Below are 22,650 nucleotides of genomic sequence, written 5' to 3'. Positions count from 1 at the left end.
GAAATGAACATAATACCAATAAGTATGTTTGTACAAGTTTTAATCACTTTAGAATAAGCCTCTTACATGTACTTCAGGCAAGGTTTTTGCTTTTCATCTTGCACTGCCATGTTTCTGCGAAGTGAATGTAGAAGGACGACGTCCTTTCTGGCATTTGAAGACCACCATAGTTCCCCGACATGCTTAAGAAAGGGAGCGGGAGCAGAGAAGCTCTTCATGTGTTATAAACTGCAGTCTTGTGGATGTTTAAATGTTGTCCCATCCAGCCCCTGAGAGCACCACCACAAGGTAATTTCTAAAAGTTCATTAGGACACACTTTCATTGTTCTGCTTGACTAAATGTCATGCGGGTTACACAAACATTGATTAAGCAGTCTTGGGCTTTACGGAAAAACAAGCATTCAATTTGTGCAAGTTGCAACCGATTGGCTCCATCAAACCAACGCATTGGTTCCTTGACCCTGCTCTCTTTATTTGCCGCTCACTGTGTGCTCATAATTTAGTTTTACACAGGATGGGGATACATTTGCTGAGGCTGTTAAATTTCACCATCTATTTTATTCAACTACAAAAGCCAGTGTTACCGTGTCTACACAGCTGGGCATTGATCTGAAGTCTTGTATATTCTCCTAAAGCCGTCACTCAGAACATTTCAGTGCAATTAATTAAGTCAGACTACCTGTTACACTGTTTCGTGGGACTACAGTCCTTGTCCCAGTATACAAAACACAAGTGATGAATCTATTGATTGAAGTGTGTCTGCCTCCACTACACTAGAGGGCAACAAGCCCCCTTTCAGCTTGTTAGTATTAGGAGATTTCTGGTTTAGCGTCATTCCAAGGCTTCCAACCGTTCATGAACTAAATATTCAGTTATTTAAATCGGTCTCCCTCTCAGTCCCACCTGAATCTCGCCATGTGTTTATCCCTGTTGTGTTCTGGCTTCTGTTATTATTTCTGGGTCCAAGCTGAGGGGGTGGTAGAGTGTCTGTAAGACTGTATGTATACACACAGTATTAATATGACTCCCAGGTATGTTAGTCGGACCTTGGTATCTTGGTTCCACAAAGTAAGAAACACTGTGGCATCACGTTACTGTTTATTCAGGAAAGTAACACACACACACACACACACAGGTTATGAACCGGGGGATTACATGATCACTTTTCTAACACTCACTCACTCATCTTCTACCCCTTTATCCTCCACATGGGGGTTGTGGGGCGCGTGCTGGTGCTAATCCCATCTGACTTAGGGACAGGTTCACTTTTCTAATATATATCTGTCATAGCTATCATATAACATCAAAGGTCCACGTTGCCCTTTATGCTCTATATATTTTAAAAGTCAGGTTTAAGTTGGACTAACGCAATAATTCATTCTTACCTGATTTTGTGTAAACGGATTGACTGCAAATTGGCAATTCATTACCAGATGTTTTAAGAAAAGGCTGACGCGCAGGGGAAAGGATACAAAGACAAAACAGTCCTGAGTAAATGAAGCTGCAAGTGTCATCGTGCATTTCAATGTGAAGACGCTGTGAAAACAAACACCTTGGCAGTCTTAAATGATGAGAGGAGATGCCTAAATGACATAACCAATCAATATCTGACAAAGCAAATGTAGGTCCAGCGAAAGAGAAAATAGATTTTGTGCGTCCTCACGAGACTGATGAACAGTGACTCAGAGTCAGTCAGAGCAGTTGTTAAATCAGCAGCTATAGACATGCACTTAATAACAGGTTGAAGGGTATTAAATGACATCTAATCAAGACAAAATCTGACCCAAAGTCTGTCAACCTGTCACCAAGCGCACTTTTGGTTAACGTACTTAAACGACATCTCGTTTTACCTTCGACATCAAGACACGGATTACAAAGCAAAACAGACTTGAATAAGAAGTTACAGTATCACTGATATACTGGCTTTATAGTACTGGAGAAGTATTGCTTTTATTGTTTTCATTTCAGGACTCTGTCTATGACGACTATGACAACTTTGAAAAACAGTCAAACAGAAAGAAGGAGGGGTCCGACTGAAATCACTAATTGACAGGAAATTAGTTCAGCATGTTATCGCACATCTCGGCCGCGCTCTGACACGTCTGATGAGCTGTCACTGACGTAAATGCTTTTTTCGGATCAACATACACCAGATGACGAGGATGGATGCCTTCGTAGTGCTATAACAGAACTATGGCAGTACATCATTGTGTATGCTGTAATATATCACACCGTAGCGTCTTAGTCACTGGCCTGTTTGTTTAGATGATTAAAAAACAAAAATACACAGCCGCTACATCAGCATAAATCCAGATCATTCTTTCCTGACTTCTCACTCTGCGACTGACATTTTAAAAAGCAGAACCATGTCTTTGATGCACTCTTTGTTTGAAAAGTTACTCCATTGTTTGCCCAGGCTTTCGCAGCATGTCGTCAGCACTTTATCATACTGAGCCCTTCTGTTACTGAGAGTCAGGCTGCATGAAACTAAGCTCACAGCTTCTTTCCATATTAAACAGACTGTGTAGTTTGGTATGGGCGTGTACTTAATTCCCACCCTTAGCAGGAAAACTTCCATCACCACGGATATTCTCTTAAATGTGTATGAAACCACATTGAAATAGAGAACAGCTAAGAGGTTTCTTTACCTTCTCTTGCCATGTAAATACATTCTATTGGCATTATCCATGAAACACTTTAGAGTTACTACCTGGAATTAATTGTGCTGCATTTTCTTCCTAAGGTTGTCCTATGGACACTTCATATCTCTATTTGGCAAGATGTTTACTTGAAATCGAATGAAGTACACACGTAAAATGTGTGTATGTCTGACCTTTTTTTTCTTTTAATGAATGGATGAGACAAAATAAAAGACAATAAGCCAGAATTACAGTGGCTTTATTTACTGGTAGACATACATTGTGTATCTTATTTCCAGTACATTATGTTGGTGTTAACCCTTCTGTGACCATCCTGTGATTTGGCATGCGTACTTCTCATTACCATAACTCCTAGACCGTTTGTGTCCATGGTGTGACCCCGCCTTTCACAGAAGATGGATGGATGGGTACCAGAAAGCAGAGAAATAGAGCTTTGCGCCCATAAACTTGTCATTACGGTCAGGACTCAAGACTTCCATGGAACGACCGTCCAATCACAGACAAGATTCACCAGCGCGTCGCATGTTTGTGACGCCAGCTTCTCAGTACCGTAATTCCTAAACGGTTGAATAAATGCTGGATATCTAAAGTGAAAGTTATCTTGGAAAAAGGGGCAGAAGCGCTCACTCACTTTTTGACAATTCTGCAGGCCTGATTATCATGATGGTCATCAGAGGGTTAATGTGTGAGCATGAGTATTAGGACAATAATGAGCACAAAAAATGTTGCTCATCAGTGTCTGTATGTATGAGAGTGCCTCTGCTGCATCCATGAAATATCAAAATCGTCAGTTCTGCCACAGTGAGTTTATTTTGTACGTTTTTCAGTGTCACCCTGTGACCTCATCAGCGCCTGTTTCGGCTCAGTCACCCTCCACCCGAGTCCTTGAGAAGCCCTCTCAAACTGCTGTTGGCAAAGGGATCCGTGTGTGTGAAAACACACGTCTCTTCCCAACAGATGGTAGTCACTCTAGCCATACTGTTCCACCAGCCAGACAGATTTCCAGGGCTTGGCCATCTCCAGCACGAGCCCAGCAGGCAATTGACATGGCACCTCCCGTTCGACAAGATCCTTTTTATGGCTTAAGGGTCCACAACACGTCTGCAAATGCAGGTCACTACCCTGCCCGTTCTGTCCTCGACGAGAGATCATACAGTTTGTGATATCAAGAACAAAGCACAGTTTACGTCTATCAAATATACATAAGCAGCTTCCACATGGACAGCAAGTTAACTGAGTATTTGTACATGGTGTTGTTAAAATGAGCAGCTGGACTGGCATTAGTTCATGTCTGCCTTTTTTATGCTTTCACACACACACATATTCAAGCTTGTTTCCTGTCCTTTCACAAAGCAGTTTTTTCCCCTCCATCTATTTGATGTCAAGAAGTGAGCATTCCTGTAGCTATCAAAGATAAAAAATCAAACAACGCTGCACTGTCGTCGTATTTTTTTCAGCAATTCCTCCTGGAGTTTCTGACAAATTTGGATACAAGGCTTTTATACCCAAGGCATCCATCATTCCAATCTACGCGTGCCAACTAATCCCACGTGCACACACGTGCACACACGTACATACATCAGAGCATAAACTCAAAGTCAAACACTCCAGCTACCATCCACACTTACTGTAGTAACTCTGATTGGAGGTTTGGTGTGCGCACAGTCATGACACGCCTGGTAAACCTGGCTGTCGGCACGTGAATCAACCTGTGAGTGACTCTTATCAAATGTGCTCTGGCATAATTTCTGCTCCAAAGCTGAATCCAAGTCCAATCTCAAATGCCAGATTTAATGGCTGGATGGCAGAAATGGCACGGGCAGGATATTCTCCTGGACTGTCTGTGCGTCAGTGTGTTTGTATGTGTATTACTGTGCCCGTACATGTGCATTATATGCATATGAATCCCCTTTAGCATAAATTAAAGGCCGAGGTCAGCCTGACGTTGAAGAGCAGCGTTGTCGGACTCTAATCCTCTCTGTGATATAATCTGCTGATGCATGAGGACTGTGTTTGTGCTCATGTAAAGATGTTTGAAGTATCACTCGGGACATGAGAGGTGTTTAGCGTGCATGTGTGTGTGTGTGTGTGTGTGTGTGACTGTCAGTACACGTGAGCGTCTTGCGTTTTGAACTATACGCAGAAAGCGCGTGTCCTTTTCGTGTTTAACCTTGAGCAGAGTAGAACAGATGAGGCAGAGCCTGAGTGGCAGTTAGAGAGCCATCCATCTGCCTGTGAGAGATGAGCTCAGCTTCACAGAATAAATGGAGAGCACAGTGTGTGGCCTGCTGAGACACAGACGGACAGGACGGACTGAGAAATGGGATGGACTGATGGGTAAAGAGAGGGGGGATAATGATTCTGAGGGAGAGGGAACCGTAGCATGTATCCCTTCTCGACCAGACAAAGGCAGAGGGAATGCACTGGAGATGGTGACACATTCATCCCTTGTTTTTTTTGTTGTGTCCTTGTAATTTCACATGTACACACACTAGGTGCATGTCATAGTCTGAATAGCGGGGCGGTATGTACCTTTACCCTTCAAAGCAGCTCCCTTGAGGAGGTATTGTAATTCCAACATGTGACATGAGCTTTCTGTAGAAGAAGGCCTCAAACAGAGCTTTCCGCTTTGTGTGATTATAGTAGCTTTTCATGTACAAGCCACACACTATTACCACAGGCTATTACAGCCATGGTGAATCATACTTACTGGCTCCCTGTAGGCAAAAAACACTGCAGCTTGCGGTAAAAAGAGAAAACAAGTATAGAAATATATATAAAATGTTTTATATATATGATATCCATTTGATGCATGTAATGTCAAGCAAAATAGGATACTGAAATGTTATGCAAATGTCAGCATGTTTCAAACTGTGTTTTTTTTTACTCTTTGGCAAGTTGCCACTGTTAAGGTTCAATAAGATGAAGCTCTGGTGATGATAAAAAGGACTCCAGCTTCCAAAATCTATCAATAATGCATGCGGAATTTGTGCATATGTTGACTTGTGTTTTGTGCCTCAAAGCTTGTGATACACTGGCAAAACTTTACAAAAATGAGTAAATTCCCTTCAGTGATGCCTGAGATCCATGTTTAAGTTTTGCTCAAGGTGCCTTGCTTTAGCAGATGCCACGCAGACGGCTAACAAGCTGTGGCATGTTGTAAAAAAAATCAATCCTGAATATTCAACAAACAAACAGAAAACACGGGCTTCGCAGAGCTTTTGAAGTTCAAATTTGTATTCATTCAGATGAATGTTATGTTAAATATCAAAAAAAAACTCGCTTTAAGTTCCATGAGGCTCGATATCTGTGATACAGATGATGTGTCGAATTCAAGAAATTCATTTGTAAGTATTACACGTGTGAGAACATCTACAGACAGCACCAAAAATGCAGCTCTCATGATTTGAGCTCTGACAGGAGCCAGAATGAGCGGTTAACTCAAGCCATGAGTACAGTGTTTGCATGAGGGCCACAGGTTTAAAAGTCAATGAGTCATTTTATCACTCAAATCATTGCTCTATTTTTAGCTACTTCATTGTACACAGAGTATTAATATTTGCGAAACCGAGTGTTACAGCCAGGTTACAAACAGACACGCAGGGACAACGATTAAAAGTACAGACATTTAATTCCAGCAGTGGCTGTATCCACATATGGATCGACCCATCTGATGCAAAGTGCAAAAACAAACCCCACTTAGTTGTCATGGAGACACATTTCCGCTGCTTTTAAGTAGGTCGTTTCCTACTTTTCCTAGCACACTAACGTATTCATTAAAATATTATAATATTGGGTTGCACATGTTCATGATTTGTATCTGTGCTATCACAACAGCAAAAAGAAGTTGATTGTTTAACAGTATTTAGAGATTCAGTTTTCTTTCAGAGCAAAATGGGAACTTTGTCTTTTTGCAGAACATGTGTTAAAGATTCATGAACGGGATTTCAAAAGCAGCGTGACGTTGCGATGAAGTATCCCAGCGCTGCACTTCTTACCTCACACACTCGCCAAAGTCCCTTTTAAAAAATAGTTCTAGATTCTCTCCCATGCATAAAGGAACAGGCACCATTTTAGTGACAGCAGCTGTCCAGCAGCATGTACAACTACCAGGGAAGTAATGCCCACTTATCTCCCTTGTACACAAATGTAGTCAATTTACAGGAATGCCCACTTGCTATTCAATATTTATGGCCAGATAAAGTGACAGGAAAGAAGGTTTGAATGTGGAGGAGGCTGGAAGGGAACCAATTCTGAAATATGCATGAGTGCACAGCCCTGGCTATTTTGACGTGGGGGGAGCTGAGTGGCGATGAGGAAAACATACAGGGAAATATTGGGGACAGAAGATGACCACTCAGATTTAATCACAGGTTTTTACTCCACTAACACTTTAGTTTATGGTTGAATTGGAATCTGAAGGTGTGTGCAAGTGCTGAGCGCTGTGGATTTATACATTCGGATGTACCGCCACGCCGTGCATGGTTGACTTTATTCCTTAACAGCGTTGATAAACAGTGACTGGTGCAGTAAGTCTGGGAGTTCTTTACTCTAATTCTGTGCAATTGACTTTGAAACAGATTTTTTTTCACTACATTAAACAGGGTGAGAAGGAAGTGTGGTGCTTTTGTGTCATCACTTCAAAATTGATAAATGTATGAAGACAGTTGATTCATGATTTCTTAATTAATTTTAAATTAAATGTCCGTTATCAGTTCTGGAGCCTGGTTTTGTAAGGATAGTTTAACTGAATGCTTCTGATGTTGCTTTCAAAAAACACTATTTTTAACACCGTGTGAATGTAGCACTAAAACCGAGTCAATAACCGCTTGAATTCACGGGGTACGGATGAAAATAAAAGGGTGAAATAATGTAAACAACATCACAGCTATTAGTTCAGTTTTCCTCCTTTTGGAGGGAGATAAACACTTATTGATTTCAAGTCAGATTCATGATTAATGTGCTCTGCTTCTCCTCAAACATCAAATCAAAAAAAAAAAGAAGTATACATTGTAACACGGACCATTTTCCCTCGGTAGTGATTAAAGGAGGGCAGGAGGCCACTTTTAAGTTTGAGTCATCACATCCTGTGCTCAGTTAAGTTCATTTACACAGCACAAGCATTTCATTTGACCACAAGGTCTAGTTTTGGTAGCGACATTATCCAGCCTCACACCGCCAACCTTTTAATTCGAGACCACTGACAAAGCACAGCTGTCTGTGACTGTTAAATGCCTATTCGTCTCGCAGTTGCTCAAGTTGAGAGGGCATACACGAGTTGGAGGAATGGAAAAATAGTAGAGCAGTTTGTCCAAATGTTTATCCACTGTCACCTGTGACAGGACAATCACTCACATAGGTGTGTGTGTGTGTGTGTGTGTGTGTGTGGTGAGGATGTAGCTGAGGCACAAGAGCCTTATAACGTGTCACACTTAGGGCTGTCATGGTAAAGGAGTTTCCACCACGCTAAATTAAAGTGGCTTAATACTGCGGTATGCAATATTATGTTTTCTCCGCCTGACATGAATGACTGAATGACAATTATTATTTCCTAACAGATATGCTCACTTAATGGCTGCCACATTGTCTAATTAACCTTCTATTGCGTGCGTTGATGTGGCTTTAGGTAGATTGAATCTTGGCATGGATGTGGTAGATTAACACAGTGATGCAAAGCTTAAACCAGATTTACCAGATGGCCTGTTGGTCATGTCCATAAAGGTCCCACATATGCTCTGCACACAATAGATGACGCTAATCACCACAGCTTCCATGAACAGTACTACTGAGTTGTTATATACAACAATGATTGATAGGCAGCGCCACAGAGAATATACATATGTGATACAAAAAAAGAATACATGCAAATGCACGTTGGGGTTTGTGAGAAGGAGTGTTGACGTAGTAGTCACATTCTTATCTGACGTGTCAGAAACAGGATTCTCTGCCTGCCAACATTGATTTCAAACGCGGGGAGAAAGAGCACGTCAAGTAGGCATGTGTCACTCGTCTCAGCCTTGAATGTGAAGCTCGGCAGGCATCACAATGTTTTGCGCGTTCAATTTCCTGTGTTTAAATCTGACACGCAGGTTTTGTTTTCATTTTGTCTTTACCAAACTGAATATGATAATGTCACTCGGGAATTGCCAGATGAAAAGATTCCCATGGTGCTGTCAGCTTTTTTTTGAACAGAGGAGATGAATTGAACAGTAGGCACAGGATGTGGAACCAGTACAGCAAGCGTTATGATGAAATCATCTTCTTTTTACTATTAGCAGATGCTATGGTTTGAAAATGGAGTTTGCAAAACAAATTGGATTAGAAATGGTGGATATTTTGTTCTGTATCTCTACAATTTCACCGCGTGTGTGTGTGTGTGTGTGTGTGCGCATTGTGTTTGTTGCCGCTCTGGTGCAGTAGGAATATTGTACTAATGTGAATGTTGGCTCAAAGCATGTGTTATGTTCTTTGTGTGTTATTTTAAAAGAGCAGTTACAGTTTTCATATCAGCGACTCTTCTCACACTTCTGGTTTAAACCATATTACAATCTCATGACCAAGGTGCTGAACCAACATGGATGAGGAAAAAAAATAATCGCATGATTTTGCTCGGATCAGTTATTTCACGTTGCTGTGACACGATACAGTCTTTACAGTGTGTCGTCAACAAAGGCTGAGCACGAGTCACACAGGCAGACACTTACCAGCGAGATGCATAACTGCACAGCATGGGAAGTGTGAACGTTGGGGAAAGCAAAATAGCAGAGAGACAAAATGTATTTTTGATAAAACCCTGAATTTGGAATTACATCACAGAAAATAGCTCAATAAAACAACGTGAGATGAAACCTATGGTGGATATAAAAAAACAGGTGTATTCTACAAGTATATATATATAAATATATATATATATACATTTATACATATATATATATATATATGAGTGTAATAAAAGTTTTTTTTTTCTTTTTCTCTCAGCTTTGAAAAAGGGCAGATTCTGGATCACTCCTGACCCATACCACAATGACGACAACATCCAGATTGGACGGGAAGTCAAGATATCTTGCCAGGTACATTTAAAGAAAATCTCTGGCAGAACACGTGTTTAAATGCGTGTTTAAAAGTGAAAGTAAAGTCCCTCCTCAGTGTAACACAGTGATGCTCTGAATGTCACAGGTGGAGGCGACCCCGCCAGAGGAGCTGACGTTCAGTTGGCTCAAGAACGGCCGTGCCCTGCGCAGCTCTGAGCGCATGGTCATCACCCAGACGGACCCGGACATCTCCCCGGGGACCACCAACCTGGACATCATAGACCTGAAGTTTACCGACTTCGGCACATACACGTGCGTTGCCGCACTGAAGGGCGGAGGCATCCCCGAGATCAGCATTGACGTCAACATCTCGTCCACTACTGGTGAGCCCCACACCCCTTTGTGTCAATGACGCACGCATCTGCTCACCTTCTCCGGCATATCTGACGCAAACAAACACACTCAAAACTATAACAGTAGTCAGAATTGGTATTATTATTATTAAGTGTTAGAAATGATGTAGTTGAACCAGTACATTGCTGTCTAAAACCTCCTGAGCATTTATCACTGACAGGTCTGAGAAATAGCTTTGATCATCACCTTAGGAATCTTCTAAGGTATAATTGGATACTTGGAAAATGCTGAAATTCTGTCTAATGGACAGTGTGGTTGCTCTCAGAGCAATTTCTTGTCGAAGATTATTCTTTTCCCCAGATTTCAGCACTTTTCCTGGCGTTTGACGGACAGAATGGTAGCAGTAATGAAATATGATTTGTTATGTAAAGTGTCAGGTCATCCACATTTTGACAGACAAGTATTTCTAGTGCAATTAGTGCAGATAATCGAGGCTTTATCGGCTGAGGTTTTCACATATATTTAAACGCCTTTCGTGGATACTCTGCACAGGTTAAGAATATTTATTTATCCTTATTAGACGACCGCTCACAGCCTGATTACATGCCAGCAACCGTTCCCATGTTGAAAAAAGATTTACGAACTACTGTCCTTTATTGAATTTCTAGTTAACCCACACACCACTGCATCACAGCACCAACACAACTGTATTTGCATTGAGTGTTTAATTGGATTCCTGTGAACCAAGGCTGACTCCATCAGTCCAACTAATCAGAGACTACATATACATCGTCCTTCCATCTAATTGGCTGCTTCCTTGTATCCATGTATACAACATGTGAAGAACACTACATATCAGTCCACCTTGTCTATAGATCTCCGGTAGCTTACGTCACACAACCAAGACAATCAGGCAATATGTCAGACCTCTTGTCTCTTTGTCGGCTATTTTCATTGTTAAAGTGAAAATGGTGGATAGCTTTTGTGCCCCGAGATGCACAAACAGTCATAGACAAGCTAACAGGTGAGCATTGTACGAGAACTCCACAGATCTAAGGATACGGCGGAGGTGAATCACGACTATGAAATGTGCTCACAGCGAGCAGCAGAAGAAGAAGCAACTGGTTTCGTAATTAGCTCTTGGTAAATCATGGACTCAGACTAGATTTACCAACCGCTAGTCTGCACAGCAACACAGCAATTATTTACATTGAGCCCATTGCTTATGCTATGTTATGCTTACTTGACACTTCCAGTGACAGCAACCCTATCTTTAGCTGGTAGACTCCAGAGTTTAATTTTTGTCACGAAGCCAGATTGCATCTATTTGTTTCCCTCCCGGCTCTTGTAAACTTTCAGTGACACCCTGGAGTAAGATGAATGGAAGTTAAATCAGAAAGTTGAAGATGTCAGGATACTGCAGGTCTGGAATAATGTCCTCTTTTCCAAACTCGTAAAAGGCCGATGGCATTATAAGGCATTATGAGGCTCAGATAAATTCAGTCTGTCAACTTTTGTGATATGTCGGTCCAACTCCGCGGGTTTAAAGTGTGCAGTGAACTCTGACAGGTTGATTCCAACATGACAGTTCATAGAAACCGTGTCACGTGACGTCTGGAGCTCTAGTGAGCTGTATAGTTGTAATTTCACTCATGGTTTGTTGAGTAATCACTTAGAAAAGCAGTGTTACAGCAGCCTGTCACTGTGGGTTTTTTTTTTGTTTAACTGAGCTTTTGTGTTGTAACTTGTTTCAAAAGATGGCAGGATGTAGGCGCTAACATAATAAAATCAGGATTCTGTCATGAAAAGAATAACCAAAGCATGAAAGCAGCTGTCTGCTATTTTGTGAATCTTTTCAGAGTTCATCAATCAATGCCTCTATTTGGCACATTGTATACGAAAAAGGGTGGAATCGTTTCAAGAGTTTGAACAAAGTGTACACACATTTTTACACAGGCTCTATTATAATTATGAAATGCAGTGGTTAGAGTGACAAACATAACAAACTGCGTGAGAGTATAAAAATTGTAATAAGAAAAGTGACCCCAATCAACGTGATGCCACAGCGTTGCACAGCGAGAGTTTCCTTCTTTTTCACTCATTCCTGTCCAAATGACACTGGCAACACCCCTTTTTTTTTGCTTTGAATTTCCCAGCATGAGTTCAGTACTGAGAAGTATGTTTGTCGTGTAAAGTTTCGGAAATTGTGATTTCAAGTTTTAACTCTACTCACGCTGCTAGAACATGAAATGAAAATGCATCCAATTGAAAAAATAATAAATCAACATATGACGTCAGCTGAGGAGGCGGTCTTTAATCCATCCTGGCGACGGAGTGCGTTCATGCATGCTCGGGAATGTGGCCAAACGAGTCCATAAACCACCTCCTATTGTGGTTTTTGTGATGGGATCTGAGGATGCATTCAGGATGGATTGGGATTCCTGTATTTAGGGCAATCTGCTTGTGATCATATCACTCAGGACGGATGTTAATACCAGGTTTGAATGGGGTCACACATCAACTGATGCATTTGCACACTCTCATCTCCTCTCTGCATCTTTGTTTTCCCCATCATACTCACACCTCACTGCCTCTCACGACGTGAACATTAAAGCCATGTGTTGACCTCAGGTGCATAATTATTGTTAGATAATCCTTTGCTAATCAGTGGACTATTAAACATTAGGATCAATCATACCTGCCAAGATTTTCCTTATTATCTTTTAACTAGTGCAGTCTGTTATTTTTGAGTGCCTCTGTAATAGTGGTGCATTAACACAGGCCCTTTATAGTATAAAATAAATGCTTCTATCTTACAAAGACTGCGTTTGTATGAAATGAAAGGCTTGTTTAAGTCTTAGATGTGACTTTTATTGTTCCCATCAGGTAAGTGGGTATTAAATATAATGAAAGTGATGCATTGTCATAGAGCTGTTCCTGTCATAGGGAATAATGTATTGGGTTTAGCTTCTGCCGGTTATAAGTCCCACTGCTTTACCTGGATGTTACTGGGCTGTTTTCCTTGCGTGTTCTGCCTGACTTTCAGTCAAATTGATGTCGTGAATCAGAAGTGCCTTCACTGAGCTGAACAGTATAGTGCTTGTGTACTAAAGCGCCTTGTTCCTCTGCTTTGCCATATGCCTGCAGCCTGTTTTGGGGTGAATAAGCTCCCTTTTTGTTCCTTTGCCTGTTCTCCTAAAGGGAGAAAGCCTGAGCTGCAATTAGACGTCTTAATAAACGCGTTTAGAGGAGATTACACTGCAGGTCTGCCAGGGTTTGGTGCTGGGGAAGTGTTCAGAAGGCAATTGAGGCTATATTGTCTCCAGTATGAAGACTTTTGTGCTTTTTGGCTGTTCCAGATCTGGCTCCAGTTCCAGATTCCAAACCAGAGCATAGCCGCAGCCACAGCATTTCTTTATAAAAGAGAATATTCATTAAATCCCATTCTTTTAACTTTTGATGAGCACACAGTTCAACAGCTTTCATGATTTCTCTTTTTTGCAAAACAGCACTAATATTTACTATTCTGACATGCTCATTAAATAAGCTATTTTATATTCATCAGTGGTTTGAGAGATTGTAAGGCCAATGCTTATTTATGAGTGTGGTCTGGAAATGGGGATTCAGACCAGCAGTACCATAGCTCACAGGAATGGCTGAAAAGTTATAAGCATTAGTGTAAAAAACACAACAGGAACTCACTGATTAATCTCCTCATAGCTAGTGTGTTACATGTATTTTTAGAGTGTGTGTCTTGCTAAAGTATTGTTATTGATGTGATTGCTGCCATTCTACAGCTGCACTATTGCTTTATTTTAATAGCATTTAGAGTTATTGTGGATGTATTTCTGACATTTAAAGCCAGTTTTCAGCACTGATTCATGAAGCTGATACCCCATTATTCTTGGTTGAAGAAAAGTACATTACGCTTGAACAGCTGTGATAAGAATGGTCCCTGCTGATGCATCTTAGCGCCGGAACAAGACAGTTGCTCATTCCCAACTGATTGATGATCACAAAGTAAGTATTTTGAGTCAAAGTCACCTCTTTCTTCTCATTAGCAGGATAAATCCTTCTATGATGAGTCTCTCAATTAGCAACCAGTGTATCTGTCACTCTCAAAAATCACTGTAGTTAGTGAATTAAGCAAATCAATTAAGTGCTCAGTTGAATAAAAAATGAGCTGATTTAATACAACACAATTTGCTGTGTTTTTTCTGTAATGAATTTGAGTTGTAGAGAGCTCATAGCGGCCCTGCTTATTACCATCTATCCTATCAACAAATGTGTGGTTGACTCTTATTTACCATGAGCTGCCATCGTCTGAGTGACGGTGCCACGTGTGTGTATCAGGAGGTGCATGACTGCTGGCTGTCCACTCTGCTGATGTGTTTGTTTCTGCAACAGATTCAGTGACCTTAACAAAAACCTGGCCAGCATCCCAACTCACCTACACAGTGCAAAACCTCAGCTCTTTGAGCTAAAACAAGTTGTTTGCTGTTTTTCTCCTGTGCAGTGTTCACAGAATGTTATTTTTCCATCAAAGCTGCTTTGATGTTTATATGCTTTCTTTTTTTGTTTTTGATTTTTACAGGATGAAATCTATAATCGGTGGCAGTTTCAAGTAGAGCTGAAGCTTATTTTTGCACACTACGTATTCTTATTGTTGGAAAGAGAACATTGTTGCTGATGCATGCCAGGGTTGCACCATTGGGCAATTCCTCTTTACGGGAAGGGTTTTGGAAATTATCTTCGGCTGATTTATTGTATGTTTGTATCCATAAAATTCCAATGGATTAAAATGGTCAGTTCCATGAAATGATAAAAGCAATGTCAATAAAACCAAATACCGCATGTGTAACCATTTGTAAAATAACACTCAATGAAGTGTATATCCCAAAACAAAAACAAAAAAGCCATCACATGTGCCAAAACAGTCCTGGTAAGCTGTGGGAACTGGCGAGAACAAGTCTAACAGCTGTTCCACAGCTGGGTTGCTGTCCTGACAAATCCACCATATGACAACAGTAGACCCCGTAGTCAGGCCACTTTTGCAATGATACATGCATATAACCACCTGGCCGCGTATGTTTGCACAACACACTTTGTGGAGGAAGGTTTTCGACACCTTAACTGTCAGGGGAAACAAAACAGCCTCACACGTCCATTGGGGTATGGGAAAAGGTGACAGACATTGCCAGATGTAGCTGCACTGCATAAAATGGGTTAATAAGCCTAATAAGTCGGCACATACGCACACTGTATGAGCATCTAGCCTCAACTGCAACACCTGAAGTCATGCTTTATGGAGATGGCCATCTGGGAAATCACCTCCCAGTCCAGCTGGGAAAATCTGGAAGGCAAACATGAATAAGAAACACTCTTCCTCCCCTTATTAACTACAATCAAATTCCCTTGAGCAATATACATACACTCTGGTCTTGGACTCTCTTGGACTCCTGCTCACTGCTTAGCAGAACAGAAATTGGTGCTAATGGAGTTTTGCAGTCTTGCATTGCTTAACTGAGGCAGTGGGCATCTCTATTACTCTGGTCTAGTTGAATAAAAACATGGGCGTCATTACAGAGATCAGTGACTATCAGTCTGTAGCCCAGGAGAATAGTGGTGGTGAAACTGTATCTGCTGTATTGACTTAACTATGTAGAATCATAGTCGTTGTTGTAGTGTTGTTACTGATCGTATAGGACAAATTATAAAATCTCAAAAAAATAGCATCCAGCTCAAACACACACTTTCACACAGAGTAGTATGTCAGTGTGATCAGCAGTGTGTCACTGTAGTATATCATTGCACAGAGCCAATTTGACCCCATCTGTAGACCTTTATTACACTTGAGCAACTTGCTGTAAGGATACTTCTCCCCCTCGACGCACAGATACACCAAAATTCCTACAGTGGATACGCAGGACTCAAGACAAGCAGAGAGTCCTGTCACATTGTGACCAACTCATTGGTCTCAAGCTGTCCAAACACACTCACACACTTACAGACGCACACTCTGCAGGAGTTGCAGTAGTAGAGAGAGCTGTTACCATGGTGACGGGGGAGTGATGTCACAGCACTTTCCAGAAAAGGGGGCAGCTGGGATGTTGTTTATTCTCAAAGACGCCGGGCACACCACTGTGGCTGCTGTTGCTGTAAAAAAGAAAAAAAAGAAAAATGCAAAGTGCAAGGTCTCTCCATGTTTTGCAGTCAGCTCACATTGCCACAGCAGACACAATGATGGCTGATGGTTCCTGCTGACAGACTCCAGCAATCAGACTCCACACTTACAGATTCACTCCAGCTGAGGCCCTGGAGATGGGAAGTCCTACTGAGGCCAAATAAGGAAGTCCAGTACCAATTTTGACTTACACTGTACAAAATAAAAGACACACACACACATACACACTGATAGTGTTTTCAGTCAACAACAACAATGAGACTCATCCTGTTGAGAAACAGAGGCAAGAACACAGCATGGTGTCAACCGTGGGCGAGAACAGAACCACTCAGCTATAAGCACATACACATACAGTAACATAAAACCTTGAAGCACACTCTGCACAAGCATACGCGCACAACGGGCATGCCCTGCAGGCATCGCTGGCATTTGGATGGCTTTGGCACAATGAGGGCACAGAGAAGACCAGTAGCGGGCTCTTTGCCACACAAAGCATCTCAGTGGTCAGTCTCTCACACACAGAGGCAGGGTGTTCACTTGGAAAGAGGGAGCAGTAGGAAGAACGAACCACAGAGTAGGCAAGAGAGAGCCGCTCTGTGTGCATGTACTGTATGTCTGTTTACGTTTGCGTATTGATGCACAGAGCGACAAAGGCAGCTGATGGCCAGTGTTTGTGCTGTCAAACCCAATAGGCAGACAGCTGTAACTGCCTGTCCAGTCTGTGTTGTGGAGGGTTCCAGGTGGTAATGATGGCAACTCGTTGAATACACCTCTCCTCCACTCATTAATGGATACTTGCTGCTCCCCACGTAACCTACTGCTGTCACTTTGCCATTTCACTGTTTGGACACAAGGAACCATTCAAAAAAGTGGAGAAAATATGCCGTGGAAGGAAATATGTCAGCTCTAGACACCTGGCTGGCTCATTCAATACGCTGTCTGAATACTAATCAGCAAATGTATGAGAAAGAAGTGAGTGTCCACTGTCATTGTCTCAGTGGAGATGCCTTCTGCTGCCAAATAGCATTGCCAAGTGTTATCTGTGAATGGCCACGCTCCATCATCCCATGCTGATGACACCAAGGTGCATTACCTGAAAAGGTCTTGACAAATCTTGAACCAGCTGATGACCAGCCAAGCATGTGAGTGACAATAGCTGGAAAGGCAAATTTGGAATTTGTTGTAATACAATGACTTATCAATGCTTTATTTGACATAATAGAACTGATTTAAAGCTGTGATTTGTAAATTAAAACGCCCACATCCACACTGAAGCGGAAGTAGCGTCTGTGAAAATAAGTTTTGGTTTTCTCCTCCCACCCTTTTATGATTCAGTTTCACTGTTATTCTTCAACACTTATTGTAGTCTTCATTTCCACGTCTGAAGTCGCTGAGGACAGGACGTGTTCTTCTGATATCTAGTGTCTTTTCAGACTTTAGTTACCTTTTATTGAACACAGCCAAACTATCACAAACACAAGAGAAGGATGACCGGGGGAATGAATGCCACCGCAAGAGAGACATGTGGGACTATGTCATCGTCATTTTCCCAAATTAGCAAATTCATTGTTTACATGAAAACGCAAGGGCAGCTTTCTGAGATTTTCACACTCTGGGACTTGTTTTCATAAGGTACCATTTCTGTTGTCCCTAAATGACAACTACTAGCCACCTGACTACTATTCTTTTCAACTCTTTCTTTTATTTGTTTTATCTTTACGTAGCCCCATGTGCTACCTGTTTTGGTTCAAATCAATCAATCTCATTGAGGTTGCTCTACACACAAGATGCATTTGTTTATATTTAAATGCTGTGTAAACCCTAGCAGCATGCAGATAAATCAAATAAACAAGTGAACAAACAAGATATATACATATATATATATATATATATATATATATACACACACATATATGTATTATATGTCATTTGTATCAGGAGTTGGTGGAAAAAGAGGAAACAATTACATGTGTTTACAAGAACACAACTCCTAATGAATGCTAATATTGCTCTAGGTCTGCTCGATGCATAAATTAGCAAGTGTTGGCAAACACATTTCCAACATCAATGTTAAACGTGACACTATACTAGTGTGTACATCTTGTTTCTGCTGCCCCCAATGTGACAGAAAATGTAATAATGTTTCCACAGAAGTGGCTATCCTCAGCCTTTGTTCAATCTTACACATAATCTGCTCTTGGCTAGGAGTTGGTAGTTAATTAGGTGCTATTTTTAACTGTAAAGTGAGCCTCTGCTTCCACAAACATTACAGGTCTGTGTGCTCCACTCCAGGCCTTTTGAGTGGGTTCATTCCACTCAACTCACTTAAAGGAAGAAAGAGTTAACCAACCTTTTCTGCATTGAGATGACGGTGGGTTTGTTGCTTCTCACCTCTACAGAAACGGGGTCAGACGAAGTGAAACTGGACTCTGTTTTGTTTCTGGATATTGCCAGTGATTGCATCACTATGCAACTTCAATGTGGCTTGACTCCATTCCAGTTGCAGCATTGTTTGGGCAGAATGACAGTGATTCGGAAATCATCAGGGAACCATGACATGGTTTCATCATTGCCGAGAAAAATGTTCACTCTTCGATTTGCTGGCTGTAAACTATTTTTCGGAGCAGAGGTACAAAATAGCCTTGGACCTCACTGATGGTTTGGACTCACACAAAAATACATGAACACACAGATATACACACAGCACTCCAGGAGCCAATGCAATTTGCCAGGTTTACTAATTAAACAAATTTACCCGGCCAGCATGTTGATGAGGAGGCAGACTGCCTGATCCAACCGGTTTCAGATTCTCCAAACTTAGAGCACACACTCTCACTCACCTCTATCCTGCAATTTGGGTCTTTGTGCTTCTTCTATTATTCATTGTTAACTTAAATCTAGGCTCTAAAATGTAACTTAAACAAGGGCAAAATGTTTATTGGGTCATATTTTGTTACATGGGCAGCAATAATGCTATATCACCTTTGGGAGTGTTCTGTTGTAAATGCTTTGAATTACATTACACTGCGGATGAGATTGAGTGGCTCCATGAGGCGGAGGAGGAGAAGGGCAGGCAGCGAAAACGCTGCAGAGAGCTGGCAGTGGTACAAGTGCTGTTGAGGTGATAAGAATTACGAATGTTGAAATGATGATCGTGCTGAAAATGTGACAATGGTCCTGATACTGTATCGGTGGTGATTTTAATAGCAATGCTAACAATGATGAGTATGATGGTATCTATGATGGTATGCAACATCATTACCAAGGAAGATTTGAAGTAAATAGGATTATATAATGTATTTATATTGATAGTGTTAAGTTAATCGAACTGTCCAGGGTGTACCCCGCCCTATGTCAGCAGAGATTGGCACAGCACCCGCCACGACCCTCATGTGGAGGATAAAGCGGTAGTAAATGGATGGATGTTAAGTGAATATTGTTTTTACCATAGCATTTCAGTGAGTTATAGTCTGCTATCAATGCAATAACTGTCATAAAATGGGCTATGAGAAGCACTACTATCAGACCTGAATGAGGGAGTGTTGATGTGTATACAGCAGCAGGCAGGGGAACAGCTAAAGGTTTTTCGGAACTGTACAACATTCTTTATTACTGTTAAATCGTGAGGTCTGCAGCAAGCGAACAAGTGTTTGTACAAGGGTTAAACATGTTCAACCATTTTTATGCTTGTAAATGGTTGCTGGCTTGATAACTACTGAGAGCATGTGGGCTCGAGGATGAGGGAGAGGGCATCAAAGACTCAAAAACATATTAATCAAAGATTCAAATGTTACATGGGGAGTTTAATATATTTGGAAACAAGCCTGTGTGCTGTTTTGCATTTAGGCAGATAATAATTGATACCAGTCTCGTATCTTTTAATGGAAATGGTTCAATTATTTTAACACAAAGCCTGGAAATGGCTAACCTGGGCCAATTCTACCCACTAGCACCTCTGTAGCTCCGTAATTAACATTATTCAAAATCTAAAGTCATGTCTTCGGTGTGAGCTCCCCAGGCAATCATTTTAAAATCTGCTGAGACCCTGGAAAGTGCTTTGCCCTCCTAAGAATTAGCCTGACACAGTCTCCCTGTGAAAACCTTTTGTACAAATTAAACAAATGTAATTAAATGTGAATTAGAGAGCAATAGCTATGCTAGTATGTGGCATTTACCCTTCCCCCCATTTTCTCTCGTGTTGTACAGAGGTTTTCTAGTGTTGTCTAGAGGTAAGACAATGGTATTGATATTCTCACAGAACTCCAGAGCAGTAAAATAAGCCAAAATGACCAAAATTGAATCTTTAGGTTTGTTGTTGTGTTGTTGTTGTTGGATCCTTAACAAAGCTAAGAATACATCGATACAAAACACAGATGCATACAACATAAACAATGGAATTGTGTTCTCTTATTTGAAAATTGCGTCAAAACATTGTGATCATCTTGAAATGTTAAATTTAAGCAGTTCCTCAGATTAATATGTCTCATAGCCGCGGCTCTATTGTTTCTCTTGTGGCCTACTTTGTTAATCCATGCATTCTTCCATCTCAATTTACCGTGATCACATTAGAAACTCTGAAATGAATGGCAATTAACATGCTGCACGCTGTTTTGATTGTCTACAGCATGAGGTTGGCAGACAAATACCAAGCAACTTTTAAAGTGTGACAAATAAAACAGAATTATGACTGCAGGTTTGATTCATTAGTAACTTGACACTCCCACTACCAAATTAAATTGTACTCTTTGCTATGGCAATCACGTTTTAGCTTAGTTGATACCCACTACGCCGTGTCAAGACAATTAATGATGTTGACGAAAATTTGTGGTGAAGTTTTGACTGAATTCATTATGATAAAAACTGGACATTCTTTTCAATTGTGGTGACTTGGAATAGTTCCTGTGCTTCTACCTGGTTATATTTGGTTTAAAATGGTCTACCATGGTTTCAATTGCACTTGCATGTTTCATTTTTTTGCCATTGTCCCTCACTGCTGTCCTCCATGATCGCTCTACTTACAGTACATGCTCTTGATTGTCTATGCCGTTGCTGCCTATAAGATCTGCATGGTCCTTGCATACAAAGCTTTTTGTGCGGCTGAGACTCGGCTTCATTGCCATTGCAACTTGGATGCTCATTCGCTTTATCCCCACTCCTTCTCGAATTTGACCATCTCCTCTTACCTCGCCTGCTGGCTTTCTAGAGCCCCATATCAGTCCCTCCTCTGTTTTTCTCTTTCTTAGTTCCCCCCAACCTGACAGTGCCCCGGGGCAAGTCCCCCCTGGTGGCCCGAGAGGGTGACACAGTGGAGCTGGAGTGCCTTGTTTCAGGAAAGCCCAAGCCCATCATCCTGTGGTCACGAGCAGATAAGGAGGCGCCAATGCCGGATGGCAACATGCAGATGGAGAGCTACGACGGTGTGCTGCGTATTGTTAATGTGTCCAGGGAGATGACGGGCTCGTACCGCTGCCAGACCAGCCAGTATAATGGTTTCAACGTGAAACCCAGGGAGGCCGTGGTGGAGCTGATCGTACAATGTGAGTAGACCGTGTCTGCACATAAGTATGTGTGTGTGTCTTTATATGCAGTGTAATTAATCTTAATGCATCTTTGCAGTCTTGTGTGATCAACACTGAACACTCTTCCCCTTTGCAGCCTCAGTCAGAAAAGTGCTCCGACTCTGTCTCTTCTAAGGGGAGGATATCATTAGCTAAATGTGAACTGAGGAGAACTAACATTAACAGAGATGCAAAGCACTAGAGACTGACGTCCCCATGTGTTAAGATCTGTCTATGTTTGTTTATTTGTGTGTGTTTGTGTCCCTAAAAGGACGTTTTTTTCAGAGGACGTTTTAGGGTTTAAGACTTACTTTTATGATTCGGTTACTTTGAGCCTTAGGTTACAATTTCAGAATCAGAGTAAGGTTAGAGTAAAGGGCAAAGAAATGGCAGTGAGCATCTTCACAGACATAGAAGTATGTTTTATGTGTGTCAGAAAGTCCTAAGAGACTGCATGCCATGTCCTCCGGCCTCGGACACCCTGCCACCACAGTTTACTGAGAAACCCCCTCTCCTGCTTTAAGATATGACAATCAAAGATGGTTTAACTGCTAATTGGTGAGCAGTTAATTTATTCACACAAGTATTCTTTTGTGGAGAAATGAATGGAATATTTGCAAATGAACATCAGAGATTCCAAGCACTGCCATTCATTCATTCATTCATCAAGGGCTGGGGATGATTCTTGCCACCAAAATAAGAATGGAAGCTGGATAAAAAGGAAATTAAAGCGATCCATGTAGGGTGCTTACTATTCTCTGCCAAGTGATTGCAAGAAATAGAAAAACTGAAGTCTCATAGCCGTGGCTCTATTGTTTCTCTTGTGGCCTACTTTGTTAATCCATGCATTCTTCCATCTCAAT

General features: G+C 41.4%; 1 protein-coding gene across 2 annotated transcripts in view; it reads left to right on the top strand.

Annotated features, from left to right (window-relative positions):
* The window catches only part of LOC131443360 (MAM domain-containing glycosylphosphatidylinositol anchor protein 2-like), a 154,102-nt gene that overhangs the window by 79,044 nt on the left and 52,408 nt on the right, over positions 1-22,650 (top strand). The window contains exons 7-9 of one of the 2 annotated variants that reach the window (XM_058612919.1): positions 9,639-9,730; positions 9,837-10,074; positions 21,446-21,766. In XM_058612919.1, the coding sequence (XP_058468902.1) occupies positions 9,639-9,730; positions 9,837-10,074; positions 21,446-21,766 (651 nt within the window). The remainder of the gene's footprint in view (positions 1-9,638; positions 9,731-9,836; positions 10,075-21,445; positions 21,767-22,650) is intronic. The other variant, XM_058612920.1, reaches the window with a different exon arrangement.

The sequence above is a fragment of the Solea solea genome, chromosome 17, assembly GCF_958295425.1.
Source record: "Solea solea chromosome 17, fSolSol10.1, whole genome shotgun sequence".
NCBI lineage: Eukaryota > Metazoa > Chordata > Actinopteri > Pleuronectiformes > Soleidae > Solea > Solea solea.
Note: the sequence above shows the minus strand (reverse complement) of the source record. Positions and strands in the feature narration are given on the sequence as shown.